At 38.0% G+C, this 14,824-nt stretch overlaps 1 protein-coding gene across 2 annotated transcripts in view; it reads left to right on the forward strand.

The window, feature by feature from the left end:
- Window positions 1–6,645: 6,645 nt before the first annotated feature.
- Window positions 6,646–14,824, forward strand: part of LOC117327287 — a 58,203-nt gene continuing 50,024 nt past the window's right edge. Inside the window, exons 1-2 of one of the 2 annotated variants that reach the window (XM_033884210.1) lie at window positions 6,659–7,049; window positions 12,311–12,331. In XM_033884210.1, the coding sequence (XP_033740101.1) occupies window positions 6,770–7,049; window positions 12,311–12,331 (301 nt within the window). In that variant the 5' untranslated portion in view covers window positions 6,659–6,769. Of the gene's footprint in view, window positions 7,050–12,310; window positions 12,332–14,824 lie in introns of both variants that reach the window. The other variant, XM_033884211.1, reaches the window with a different exon arrangement.

A 14,824-nucleotide genomic window follows, 5' to 3' on the forward strand; every position in this document is an offset into this window, starting at 1 on the left:
TACCACCAACGTCATCATATCCCCGCCTCCTGTACCACCAACGTCATCACATCCCCGCCTCCTGTACCAATAACGTCATCACATCCCCGTCTCCTGTACCACCAACGTCATCATATCCCCGCCTCCTGTACCAACAACGTCATCATATCCCCGCCTCCTGTACCAATAACGTCATCACATCCCCGCCTCCTGTACCACCAACGTCATCACATCCCCGTCTCCTGTACCACCAACGTCATCACATCCCCGCCTCCTGTGCCATCAACGTCATCACATCCCCGCCTACTGTACCACCAACGTCATCATATCCTCGCCTCCTCTACCATCAACGTCACCACATCCCCGCCTCCTGTACCATCAACGCCATCTTATCCTGTACTCCTGTACCACCAACGTCATCATATCCCCGCCTCCTGTACCACCAACGTCATCATATTCCCGCCTCATGTACCATTAACGTCATCATATCCCCGCCTCCTGTACCACCAACGTCATCATATCCCCGCCTCCTGTACCACCGACGTCATCATATCCCCGCCTCCTGTACCACCAACGTCATCATATCCCCGCCTCCTGTACCACCGACGTCATCACATCCCCGCCTCCTGTACCATCAACGTCATCACATCCCCGCCTCCTGTACCACCAACGTCATCACATCCCCGCCTCCTGTACCACCAACGTCATCACATCCCCGCCTACTGTACCACCAACGTCATCATATCCCCGCCTCCTGTACCATCAACGTCACCACATCCCCGCCTCTTGTACCATCAACGTCATCTTATCCTGTATTCCTGTACCACCAACGTCATCATATCCCCGCCTCCTGTACCACCAACGTTATATTCCCGCCTCCTGTACCGACAACGTCATCATATCCCCGCCTCCTGTACCACCAACGTCATCATATCCCCGCCTCCTGTACCACCAACGTTACATCCCCGTCTCCTGTACCACCAACGTCATCACATCCCCGCCTACTGTACCACCAACGTCATCATATCCCCGCCTCCTGTACCATCAACGTCACCACATCCCCGCCTCTTGTACCATCAACGTCATCTTATCCTGTATTCCTGTACCACCAACGTCATCATATCCCCGCCTCCTGTACCACCAACGTTATATTCCCGCCTCCTGTACCGACAACGTCATCATATCCCCGCCTCCTGTACCACCAACGTCATCATATCCCCGCCTCCTGTACCACCAACGTTACATCCCCGTCTCCTGTACCACCAACGTCATCACATCCCCGCCTCATGTACCACCAACGTCATCATATCCCCGCCTCATGTACCATCAACGTCATCACATCCCCGCCTCATGTACCACCAACGTCATCATATCCCCGCCTCCTGTACCACCAACGTCATCATATCCCCGCCTCCTATACCATCAAAGTCATCATATCCCCACATCCTGTACCAACAACGTCAAAACATCCCCGCCTCCTGTACCACCAACGTCATCATCTCCCCGCCCCCTGTACCATCAACGTCATCATATCCCCGCCTCCTGTACCACCAACGTCATCATATCCCCGTCTCCTGTACCATCAACGTCATCATATGCCCGCCTCCTGTACCACCAACGTCATCATATCCCCGCCTCCTGTACCATCAACGTCATCACATCCCCGCCTCATGTACCACCAACGTCATCATATCCCCGCCTCCTGTACCACCAACGTCATCATATCCCCGCCTCCTGTACCATCAACGTCATCACATCCCCGTCTCCTGTACCACCAACGTCATCATATCCCCGCCTCCTGTACCACCAACGTTATATTCCCGCCTCCTGTACCGACAACGTCATCATATCCCCGCCTCCTGTACCACCAACGTCATCATATCCCCGCCTCCTGTACCACCAACGTTACATCCCCGTCTCCTGTACCACCAACGTCATCACATCCCCGCCTACTGTACCACCAACGTCATCATATCCCCGCCTCCTGTACCATCAACGTCACCACATCCCCGCCTCTTGTACCATCAACGTCATCTTATCCTGTATTCCTGTACCACCAACGTCATCATATCCCCGCCTCCTGTACCACCAACGTTATATTCCCGCCTCCTGTACCGACAACGTCATCATATCCCCGCCTCCTGTACCACCAACGTCATCATATCCCCGCCTCCTGTACCACCAACGTTACATCCCCGTCTCCTGTACCACCAACGTCATCACATCCCCGCCTCATGTACCACCAACGTCATCATATCCCCGCCTCCTGTACCATCAACGTCATCACATCCCCGCCTCATGTACCACCAACGTCATCATATCCCCGCCTCCTGTACCACCAACGTCATCATATCCCCGCCTCCTATACCATCAAAGTCATCATATCCCCACATCCTGTACCAACAACGTCAAAACATCCCCGCCTCCTGTACCACCAACGTCATCACATCCCCGCCTCCTGTACCAACAATGTCATCATATCCCCGCCTCCTGTACCACCAACGTCATCATCTCCCCGCCCCCTGTACCATCAACGTCATCATATCCCCGCCTCCTGTACCACCAACGTCATCATATCCCCGTCTCCTGTACCATCAACGTCATCATATCCCCGCCTCCTGTACCATCAACGTCATCACATCCCCGCCTCATGTACCACCAACGTCATCATATCCCCGCCTCCTGTACCACCAACGTCATCATATCCCCGCCTCCTGTACCATCAACGTCATCACATCCCCGTCTCCTGTACCACCAACGTCATCATATCCCCGCCTCGTGTACCACCTACGTAATCATATCTCCGCCTCCTGTACCACCAACCTTACTTTACGTCTCCTCCTCTTTCGTCAACAAGATAATACAATATTGTATTTAGTGTCCTGTACAGAACTATTCTTAACCTCAAGCAAAGACAGCAACCATAATGATCCCATCTTTGCCTTGCCCCTTCTTGCAAAACCACCCCCTCCCATGATATATGATCTTTCTCTTCCATCATTTTCAGAGTTAAATTTTGCATTTATATGATAGAAACATTGCATCAAAATATATAAATAGGTAAAAAGACGGAGTGGCACACCTATTTGGTATTTACATACATAGTTTTTTTTTCACAAAACAGTATTGATATACTTGATCTGATATAAACATATTACGGTAATAGGACTATAGATATAAAAAAAATCGTGACGTTTCTAACGTATGGTAGAACATGGTAACAGCCACGACCCTATCGATTTCTATCAGAGAAAGGCCAAAATCGATACTGTAATATATACACAGAAGAATTTCTGTAAATTCAGATCCCATATCTAAGATAACGTTTTAATCGCCGAGGTCGAAATTTATAGCAATGCTGTTTTGAAATGTACTTCTTTGGCCCAGATAGCGGGCCTCTGAAATCTCGATCTGACGTTTGTAGATTTTCATTAAAGGGGACATATATCCGAGGAGTCTTCCTTTTAGGTGGGAGTGCGTCTTGCTGATGACAAAACCTTCCCATAAGGTTTGTCATAAAGATTTCAGTTAAATCATATCGTAAACATAGCTAGTGGTATAAACTCTTGAGTGAATGTTATACATGAAGATATTGGTGATCGAAGAAAATAGTTAAAAAATTAGAGAAAACCTAGCGAAAGAAAAAAAAAGCAAAAAAAAAAACATCAACTAAAGTTAATATCTTACACGTGTATTAATAGAATAGATGCAATATGGCCAGTATAATTCACTTAGTTTAACAAAAACAAACAAAACAACATTTACACATCTGGACTTTGTGTTTTTCCCTGAAACGATTTTTTTTTTGTATCTTTAAACGACGGCGATATCTTCTAATGAGGAAATTTACATGCACCCACTTCCTGGTTAGCAAGATATTTATGTAGGCGGATAACTGATATATCTTGGGTTTTTATTCTTATTTTTGAATTAGTTTGTTAATTAAGTAATAGGAATGTATTTTGAGGATTCTTCCTGCTTCCTGTATTTCTTTCTCTCACTAGGGCTTAGATTCTCTTAGTTTACCTTCTCCGTATAACAATTCTTAATTGCATATACATGTATTATGTCATTTACCTCGGAGAACCGTACGTCCAGTATTCTAGGTAGAAATGTGAGCCTGTCTGATCTGGTATTTGTACGGAGGGGTCTGCTCCCTTTCACCTTATATATTCATATTAAACACAAATCTGATACAATACACGTAAATGATGTATACTTAGAGAATCTTACTTACAGATTTATCACATAATTTTAGTTCGTTCTAACGGTAACAACCCTAGTGTACATATCGGCAGGATTACACAGTAGCATGCAGTCGCTAATGTACAGAATGTAGTTTCTTTTCGTGACACATAAAAATGCATTATACAGTATATGAATAATGGATTGAGATGGATCCATTGGCGGACCGGATAAATTGGCACTTAATGGAATTTAGTGTTTCATTTATACATTTTTCAACCTAATCTTGTTAACAAAATTCTTATTTATTACTTATAATGACAGTTGAAGAGTTATTACAAATAGCGTTTATGTGACCATGCAACTCGACGCAATTTGTAATAAAAAAGGAGTCTTTTTTACCGGATAAATCGGCAATTGTACATGTTTCAATTTAATTCTGCAAACAAAAAATATTATTTATGATCTATAATGAAATTTGAAGTTTATTGTAAATTACATCGTTGTTAGAAATTGTGTCGTTATTACAAATTACGTCGTTATTATAAATTGCGTGGTGACAATGCTCCAGCACAGCGTTAAAACAGGTATACCAATAACGGCAGGGAAGGTAAAAGATTGTTTGTTTATGTTAGGATAGGAATGTGTTCCTAAAGACTGTTTGACATTTTGAGATAACCAATTACACATTCAATACATGTTTTCCCCATATAGCTTATTTTGTGTTTGTGAGTATTTTTATCGGAGACATACCCCGATTGCGTCAATTTCAAAGCTAGGGGAAGTAACTCCTCTTACCTTACAGGGATCCTAGAGTTTTCCTAATACATATACGCGGGATAAGAATGTGGTTTTCCTGTACGACATATATTTACCGATTCGTTAGAATTACAATAGGTTCATATTAAACGTTTATTTAGTGTATCAGATAACAACCCATTAAACCGCTGGGGTTTCAGAAAATGCCAGTTTAGTATTTTTTTTTATGACAAAAGTAAAGAAAACAGGTAATCGTGATATAAGTACATGCGTACCTATATATATATATCAAGCCACGACTTACTAAGAGGTAATTATGACATACAGTACATAAAACGTTGACTTCATTGTATGGAATTCCATTGAAGACACACCGTAAAATACTATATCATTCACAAAATCTCCAGACCGAGACATTCTGTGATGCGAAACATATACTGTTGTGTGTTCATCACTGACCTCGATCGTGACCCGTGATAACATAGGTTAACTCTATGATATAGATATGGTTATCATTCAAGAAAATTCGTTCAAATTTATGAATAAAATCGGAGACCTATATATAGTAGATTATCATTTAATTCTCTGATAAAACATCAAAAAGCCAAAGGGTTCGCAATTTTATATTACACTAATACATCGGTAGTTTGGCTTTTGGCTTTTTCAGAATCACGGGTAAACATATTTGATATCAAAGATCTCTGAGAGAGCTTCATTATATAATTCAGTGAATGTCATGTTTCCGAATAGCATTGAACCAGATTATCACATCTACATTTAAGTCCACGGTAGAACCAAAACGGTACTGGTTGCGAAAGTAAATCATTCATATTAAACTAAATTTTGTCAGAATATTATAGTTTATCTCAAAGTCTGAAATTTATCTATAACAGCAGGGACATACATGTACGTCCCTGATAACAGCCATGGTCTTTGTTTACAATCTAATCAAGTCCGTGTAACAGTAAAAAAAAATGATATGACGAAATTATCTGTTGTTAATACAGAGAAGACTTCATAGTATCTTATTCTTTATCTTTCCCCTTATATAGGTCTGTGTTTTTCCAGGTACGTTCCTAGTTTTACCAAGTCTCTGTTTTACCTATGAAACCCTCCCTACATGACCCCCCCCCCCCCCCCCCCCCCCCAAAATACATATGTATTGTAAAACAGGAAAATTATATATGACATTAATATTTTTAGCAAATCTCTGTCATGAATCGAAGAAAGGTATAGGATAATGTCCAGTTAAAACTTTCTATGGTAGATGTATATTACCAGAGACGTATGTATCACATGTGATATAACTGTACGTCTCTGATATTACTTTAGTAATTAATATAAAATGTCCGTTTTTACAATGGCATTACTTTCATCTCTGCAATATCTGTGAGTGGCCAGGTGCCCGTCACAGATAACAATGATGTACCACTGGGTGTCACTCATCGTTAGTACTCGACATTCAAGCGCGACAGTTACATTTCATATTTACCTGTCCACTGCCATTCCGCCCTCTTTACTCACTCCCCGCCGAGCGGTACAGACGGATTTAAACTAGTGTTCTTAATATTGATTTTTCATATTTTATGCAGAAAAACAACTAAAACACTCATCTTATTAATATTTATCAGTTCTAGCAGGATATATGGTATAAAAGACTCAAAACATTCCTACTTTCAACTTCGAAGTTATCGGTGGGCGGACAAAGTAACAGCGCTGAACAGTACCCCGAAATACAATTGAATATGGCGGTTGGAACGAGCAGGCGTGTTGTATAGTTAGTGTAACTCAGGTGTTTGGATGCGTAAAGATGTAGGAATTTGTATTTTTTGGAATATATGTGACCATGCCACTTCCTGAGAGAATTGTCCAGCCAGTTTGTTTAGGGGGACACCCCCTAGACGTCTCTGAAGCTGAGGAGGGTACCGCTCACCTGACGGTAGCCTCAAATTCATTGATTGGAGCATTACTACAGCTTGCTAGTTTGGTCAGGCATGCCGACGATTTGTTTTGTGATATTTCGGATGAGTGTCAGAAAGTCTTCGATCGATCTGAAAGAATCTCTAAGAAACTTTCAAATATTGAAGCGACTGTCTCGAAGCTAGACGCAAAGGATGTGACGATACGTAAGTATTTTGAATGCTGTGTATAAGTGGTTTGTGTATTTTACCGGTGTGCGGAAATGTAAAACACGGGTGTTACCTGTGGTAATTTCCCTTTCGTTATCACTACAAAGGAAACGTGCGCTTTCTATCAGGTGACCAAATACAGGCTAATGGAAATTTGTACAAAATTTTATACTATGTACTACACTTGTCAACTTTGTTACACAAAAGCATGGTAGAGTTTTACTAAGCCGTATATATATATCACAATTAAAAGGAAATTTGAAATCTAAAATAAAATAAAAAGTAATATATATATTATTCGAAATGAAAAAATGACTATTAAAGTGTAGGATTAAATTATTATTCAGTATAAACAATTATTTTCTTTTTAAAACAAACTCAATCTGTTTTAATTAGTAGAATATCATTTAGATACCTATATAAATGGTAGTAAGAGACGTTAAAATAATGAATTCTGTTTCAGAAGGCTTGTGCAATCATTCAAACATTCCTTCACAAAAAAAAAACAAAATCAATATCTTTCAGTGTTTAAGGGGTGTAATGTGACACCCACACCCTATTGATGATATATCGGTGGTGTCCTCTTCATAAATGCGTAGAATATACACAAATGCGTAGGATATAACACAACACGTTTACATGTTTAATCTTATCATTATGTTAATACAAGGAATCTCATGGCCATTGATCAAATATGTCTCACCACCCACATAAAAATACTTCGTAGATATGAACATCTTTTAACACCTACCTTACCAAATATTATATACATCTGTGGTTTTTATTCAGAAGATCGATTCAATATTTTAAGGTGATCATGAATCACTTTAGAGGTTCACACTTTAATAAAGTGAATAAACCAGGATGTGTTATGATCAGTAAGTGGGGACAAGGTAAGGTATTATCTGATAAAAAATAAACTGAAATGTGGTTAACCTTATGTATGTAAATGTCATTTTCCTTTGAGTTGTGGTACACCTAAAGTCAGATACTTTATGGAAAAATTCAACAAGAATTACAGTTTCTCAAAAAAAAAATCTTAAAAAGATGACATTTATGACAGTAAAAATTTTAAATGATCCATTTTGGTAGAAGACCTTTTCATAAATAATCCTGGATAAAAACAGGTATTGTATTTGAATACTACTGATGTTGGTAATATAAGATAAATGAAAAGCTGATAAAGTACTTATTCTCAAATAGGCCCCAATTCCATCCCCTAGTGTAAAAGTTAAGTAAATTTATCCTCAAATAAGCCCTCTCGAGGATCCCCTAATGTAAAAGTTTAGTACTCTACTCGCCCTCAAATAAGCCCCTCCCCTATTGTGAAAGCTTAGTATCAAAATTCAGCTAGGGTTTATTTGTGAACCTATTTCAAAATTGAAAATTCTGCAAAAAATTAAGGACACTTATTTGTTGGCTGGGCTTATTTGCAGATCTAAATAAGGCAGTGTTTGTTTGTTTTTTAAATTCCTTGAAAAAGTTAAATTTGTCTATAGTCCTAACATATGATTCTAAAATGTAACACAACTGTATTCACCATACTACTATAAATGATATGTATAAAGAAAATATCAATAATTGAATGGCACCTTCACTGAAGAAGACAATGCCAGTCAATAGTATATAGCTTGGTAATCAATTATAAATGTCACTCGGTCCATTGGAAATTGATAGCAGTATGACATTTTATGTCTTCTGGTCAGTTGTGTTAATTTAGCCATGATAAATTTACAAAATCTCTAAATTGATTACAAATACTATTAGCTCCGAGCAGAATTATTTGCAGCCACAGATAGTTCACTGATGGCCATGGGCTAGGTTGGTGCACCATGAGACTGCAAATACAAGTAATGGATCCAGTTTTACATTTAACTGGAAAGTGTACGAAATCATACCATTTCAGAATTATGAAATTATGTAGCATTACACATTGTAAAGTAGAAATGAGTTTAAATTTGATTGCATTGTTATGAAACCATATAAAAAGCATTAAGAAGGCCCAGCTACCATATGTTTTTGGCTATAAATAATTAAAAGTTTGACATTTATGGCAAAAATTGGGCATTGTTTTGTAATGCTGTATACAATTCCTGGATGTTTTTGGTCTCCCAGGGTTGATTTTCCAATTTATCAGTTATCCATTAGATAGTGCTAAAGTCTATGCTGACGAATAGGGATCTGTAACACTTTGCTTCGTCCCTCAGAGACTTAGCGCTGATGATGCTTCATCAATATAGCCCAGGCATACATACCTTTAGAAGGTTTATGATTCATGGCTGCTGGCAGTTATTGATGAAGATGTCTGATGGCTCAGAAGAAAATGTATCAATATTGATATGCTTACACAGTACACAAAGGAATGTCTACAGGGTACCACAGGGACTTACCATTATCTTTTGTATCCAGGTGGATCATTCTACATATTAGCTGTATAATAATTGTATTATGCTATAATAAGTGGAATGCTTGGAGAAACTTGGAGAAAGAAAGGGATTACTTGGTTCTTCTCTGTGCTTAAGGACAAATATAGCAGGTGTCGGTGTGGCCAGGCCTGTCTCCTGACACCAATAAAGGGACTTAGAGTAATTGATGCAGGTGCCCTCAATTATACTATAGACTCAGGTCAGCTAATTATGCTCTGGTATAATTAGGTAATAGTTGGTGCAGCTAGCAGGTGCCCCTTGTAATAGATAACCAAACGACCAATCTTACATTTATACTGGAAATAGTCATGATGCAGTTCCTCTAGTCTTGACACCATTATAGATATAAACCACAACATATGATTCATCCTCATTTTAGATACAGTATATCACTTTTTTTTCATTCCTGTAGGCTAAAACCAGCATTTGACCGACAATCACCAGTCACCAACAATTTATTATAGTCCTAGTTTGTCCTGTTGAATCCTGAGTATAATACCCCCCAAGCACCACCATCTATCACCTGTCTGCTACAATTATCATGATACCTGTAAAACATCATGGTGATAACAGGGGGAAGTGACCTCCCCAAGCCGCTGTAAAATAAAATAAATTATGGTATACACTGTCGAGGTAAGGACTAGCAAATAAATGTCTCATATATTGTAGCTTTTTAAGACCAATGGCTCCAGGCCTGGGCAGGCAGAGAAAAAGTAGGGTTTTAATTAAGTATCAAAAATTTAGAAGCATGTTATATTTTGGCCTTGTATGAGAAGTTCATTCAAATATAGTTAAAAATCTCTCTTTGTCCTTTAATTAATTGTTGTATGTATGGTAGGCTAATTGATATTATATGTCCTCCAGTTTTAGATTAAACATATCTTTTCCCATAATTACCATGTCAACGCCCACTGGAAGCTCTATCTTGCTAAATAACATGATGTCCTTAAAAAAGAAAAGCATGCAGTTCAGTAATTCAAATTGCTGTAAAGAGTAACCGAAAGGACCTTACGATGTATGATGTCATTGTTCTGGCAATGCCAATTAAATTGTAATGTATCAAATGCAATCCAATTTTCACCCGAAATCTAATTACACAAATATAAAATAACCCTCTGTTGTACCATTAAATGATATCTTACAGATGTGTCTTTTATAATGTGTTAAAACCTAATTGAGTTATAGCCATATGATATGGATGTTTTATAACAGATATTTGATAAAATGAGACAATATAGAAGCTCTTGTTTCTATTGATTATATACATGTATTTGTCAGCAGCTTGCTTCTTGGTTCAAATTGTCGTGATGGTAGTGCAACCACCCACTACAGACTCATTGATGTCTATTAGCAAAAATTACCAGTATTAATTCAAAACACCAGCCACCCACTACAAATTCATTTAATGTCTATATTGCTAAAAATTTACCAATATGAAACACCAACCATGCGCCCACTGCAAACTCAATAGATGTCTATATTAGTAAAAAATTTGAAACACCAAATGCAACCAACCCATTATTATATACAACTCATTAAATGTCATATGAAACACTGCACCTGTAAATAATACACAAGAACTGTTAACTTCTAGTACTCTTGTTCGATGAAGTTTACTCTTGTTCACAGGATATAAAACGTAGCCTTGAATTATCGATTGGAAATAAAAGTGGAACAACGATAGAATTTTTTGGCATTGTTCTATGTCGGAAAAACATTCGGGACTTTCCATTAGTGGGATCACTTCTTATCATGCATCATTGCAGTATACGATATTTAAATACAAATTTGAAACCTTGAAACAAGTGCATTTCAATTTTACTTGTAATGCTATGACACCTGACACTTTTAATGTTAGTGATAAGTACCACCCACTAAGAGAGTAAGTAACAGGAAACTGTCCAATGACTCCCCGTAGACCCACTTCCAAATTAAATTGTAGTATTTCTGGTTTAATTGGGTTTCATTTTCCTACATGTTTGACATCATTATAGGTAACATTTCATATCCTTCCACAAAGCTGCATTTTGTTATCAGTCCGTGTGATACCTGCAAGTGGCACATGATACAGGTCTAACACTGTAGATGGCCTGTGGTGACGAGATGGCCACCCAGATAATTAGCTTAATAGATCGGGTCTGGTACAGGTGAAAACAATGCCCTATAGCCCTCAGTCCACCTGACACAGGTAGGTTACCTATAGGGCAGTGTGGTGGCAGTCAATTAATTAATTGTGCTTAAACACTTAGCATTGTGGCAGGTGATGTCAAATATTCATCGTGAAATCAGTGATATATATGTCACAGATTGAATATAGATATTTAAGTCGCCCGTTCCCTCATTTCCAACATATAAATTTAAGGCAGATATTTGTAAAAAAATAAAGACTAAATGTCAATCCAATTTAAGTTATTAGACCTGATTTTCTAGTTGTAACTAATGATTATTCTGAAAGATTTTATTTACTGTGTATAAAATCAGCCATATGAACATATGACTAATTTTGATAAATTATTTACTAACATTTACTGTACAGTTTATAAATCTTTCTTTTATAATACCACTTCAATGTCAACAGCCTTTTTTAACTACCATTAGTATTCTTGAATTAATCATATAATTATGAAATGCATTGAAAACACATCCATGGCTAATTGGTTGATGCTTATATAACAAAGGCAGCTGAAATAATTCAACCTTCCTTGAAATCTGAATAGTATTTTCTTAATTTTGTCGTCACATTATATATAAGAATTACTTATTCACAGATCAGTAAGTTGCATGTATTTTGAACGTATAAGATATCTTACTTTTGAATCCATTTGCTTTCAGAGATTGGACTTAATGCTTGTGGTAAGGCTAATGTTACATTGAATCTGTTTTTTGTTTGTTCAAATCCTATTTATGTTTTAATATGAATTTTGTGTCACTTTGTCATAGGAAGATCTGTCTAAAATGGTGATGTCATTTCCACGAATCAAACCTTCATTTCTAGAGAAATCCATGGGGAAGGCTTAATACCATGTGTGTGGTTTGACACCTTCGTTGATTTTCCTGTGACCTCATTAACCCCCCTGCACATATTAACATATATTAACACTACATGTAGGCTACTACATGAAAAACTCCTCAGTAAAAAATGTTTATTGAAATCTATCGATAAGGTATCATTCATTAACATACCATATGGGATGATCTGATTTTTACTTTTCGTTCTGTGATATATCGATTGACATGTGTCTGTTAATTTCATATAGCTATATCAAGTAATGTCAGTGGAATCATTCAGAGTGATAACATCATTTTAATTTTGATAATATTATACTATAAATATGTCTAAAATTTTACGTTCTCTTTTGCCATATGTCATACAGTACTCTTAGCCACGTGAAATATCTAACCCATATTCGTGCAATATGTTTCCTTAGTATGATCAAGTCCTACCGATTTTAGTAACACATGCACTCAAGTTTTATGTTCTGCACATGAACTAACAGATAAGAAAGAAACCTTTATCTTCATTGATAATCAATGACTGTTTCATGTTGGTCTCTGATTGTACCAGCCTGGCAATTCATTGGTGACAAACCTGCACAGGATCTGTGTGAGGGTCAAAATGTTGCAAAGGACACAGGATCTGTGTTGAAACCTGCACAGGATCTGTGTGAGGGTCGAAATGTAACCTGCACAGGATCTGTGTGAGGGTCGAAATGTTGCGAAGGACACAGGATCTGTGTGAGGGTCGAAATGTTGCAAAAGACATGCACAGGATCTGTGTGAGGGTCAAAATGTTGCAAAGGACAAAGGATTTGTGTGAGGGACACAGAATTTGTGGGGGATGCAATATTAATGTTGCTTATATGGGATACAGGTTTGTTTGAGGGGCACATTGTTGTAATGGACAGAGGATTTATTAGTCTCCTATAAGTAAATCCAGGGGGACTATAGGTTTCCTCCCCATCCGTCTATCCATCTGTCCATCTATCCATCTTTCAGTCCGTCCACTCAGTTTTCCGTACAATTCTCAGCCATGCTTCAAGGTATGTTGGCAAAAGTTTGGTATGTAACTTAGTGTGAGTAGCTACATATCAGGTTTGAGTTTCAGGATTTTTGGTTCAATGTCAAGGTCACTTACTGTTTTTAGCAAGGGCCTGTATATATATATACCTAGGGGACATGTACTGCTATAGCAATACCCAGCATGCTTAGGACACATCTAGATCTGCATATGGAGATAAAATGTTCCCTAAAAGGAACACAGGATTTTTGTGAGGAACACAATAATGTAAGAAACACAGAATTGATGTGAGAGAAATAGGACTGGTAGGGGACAAAATTTTGTATTAAAGGAACACAGGATTTCCATATGGGACACAGGAAATGGGTGAGGGATGGACTTAATTTTGCTAAAGACATGGTTTGTTTGAAGTATATGGGAGGACTTCTTTCATGTTTAGGGAGACATATTCTACTAAATCCACATCATACAAGGATTTAAAAGGAAGAAGCTGGATAAGAAACAATTAACTTCTAATCTAAATTATTGAGATGAATTATTTTGAAATGTTTTTTATAATGATTAACTGAAATTCTAAATCTTTTTTGTTGTCAATATCAATATGTTCTCTTATATTATTATCAGAATTGCATGTAAACAAGTATATAATCAATGATATTGTCTTGACACGATATCAATTGCAGGGCAGTGTATATGTTTTGCTGTATATTTATATGTATCAAATTCCACAGTATCACATATCAAAACAAAATATTTTGACATTTAATCTCATGAAGACATCAACTCCTTTCTGTTATACAAAGCGTCATGCACATTTTTGCCCGAAATGTCACCTATGTCAGGTAAATATTACTGGTATGGTAATTTAGGGGAAAAATTTTTTTTTTAAAGTTCACTTTATGCTCTTTTTGCATTTTTTTTTAGATTGTATCAAATGTGAAGTGTCTTCATGCTTATATGCTTCAGGTAATAACTCATGAGTCACTTAAAGAAAGTTTCTGAAAGTGTATACCATACCTGTACACATACTCTGAGATGTTAGCTATTAAGGTTTCAGGAAATTTTTGATATCAATGCTCTAGCTGTTATATCTATTAGGAAGGTGTAGATAAAATTTAAACTACAATCAAAGCTAAAATACATAAAGTGTGAAAATGTATGTAAATATACAACCTAATCCTTGTGGGATGACTGTATTCCAGGTAGAATGTTGCATCATGCTATTATGCCAGTACATGTATATAATTTGATATCGGTAATTGCAGGGTGACGTGAGTGGGTGTGTGTTGGGTGTACATGTGTACCAGATATAAAATATTACTTGACGA

Source organism: Pecten maximus, chromosome 5 (assembly GCF_902652985.1).
Source record: "Pecten maximus chromosome 5, xPecMax1.1, whole genome shotgun sequence".
Lineage (NCBI taxonomy): Eukaryota > Metazoa > Mollusca > Bivalvia > Pectinida > Pectinidae > Pecten > Pecten maximus.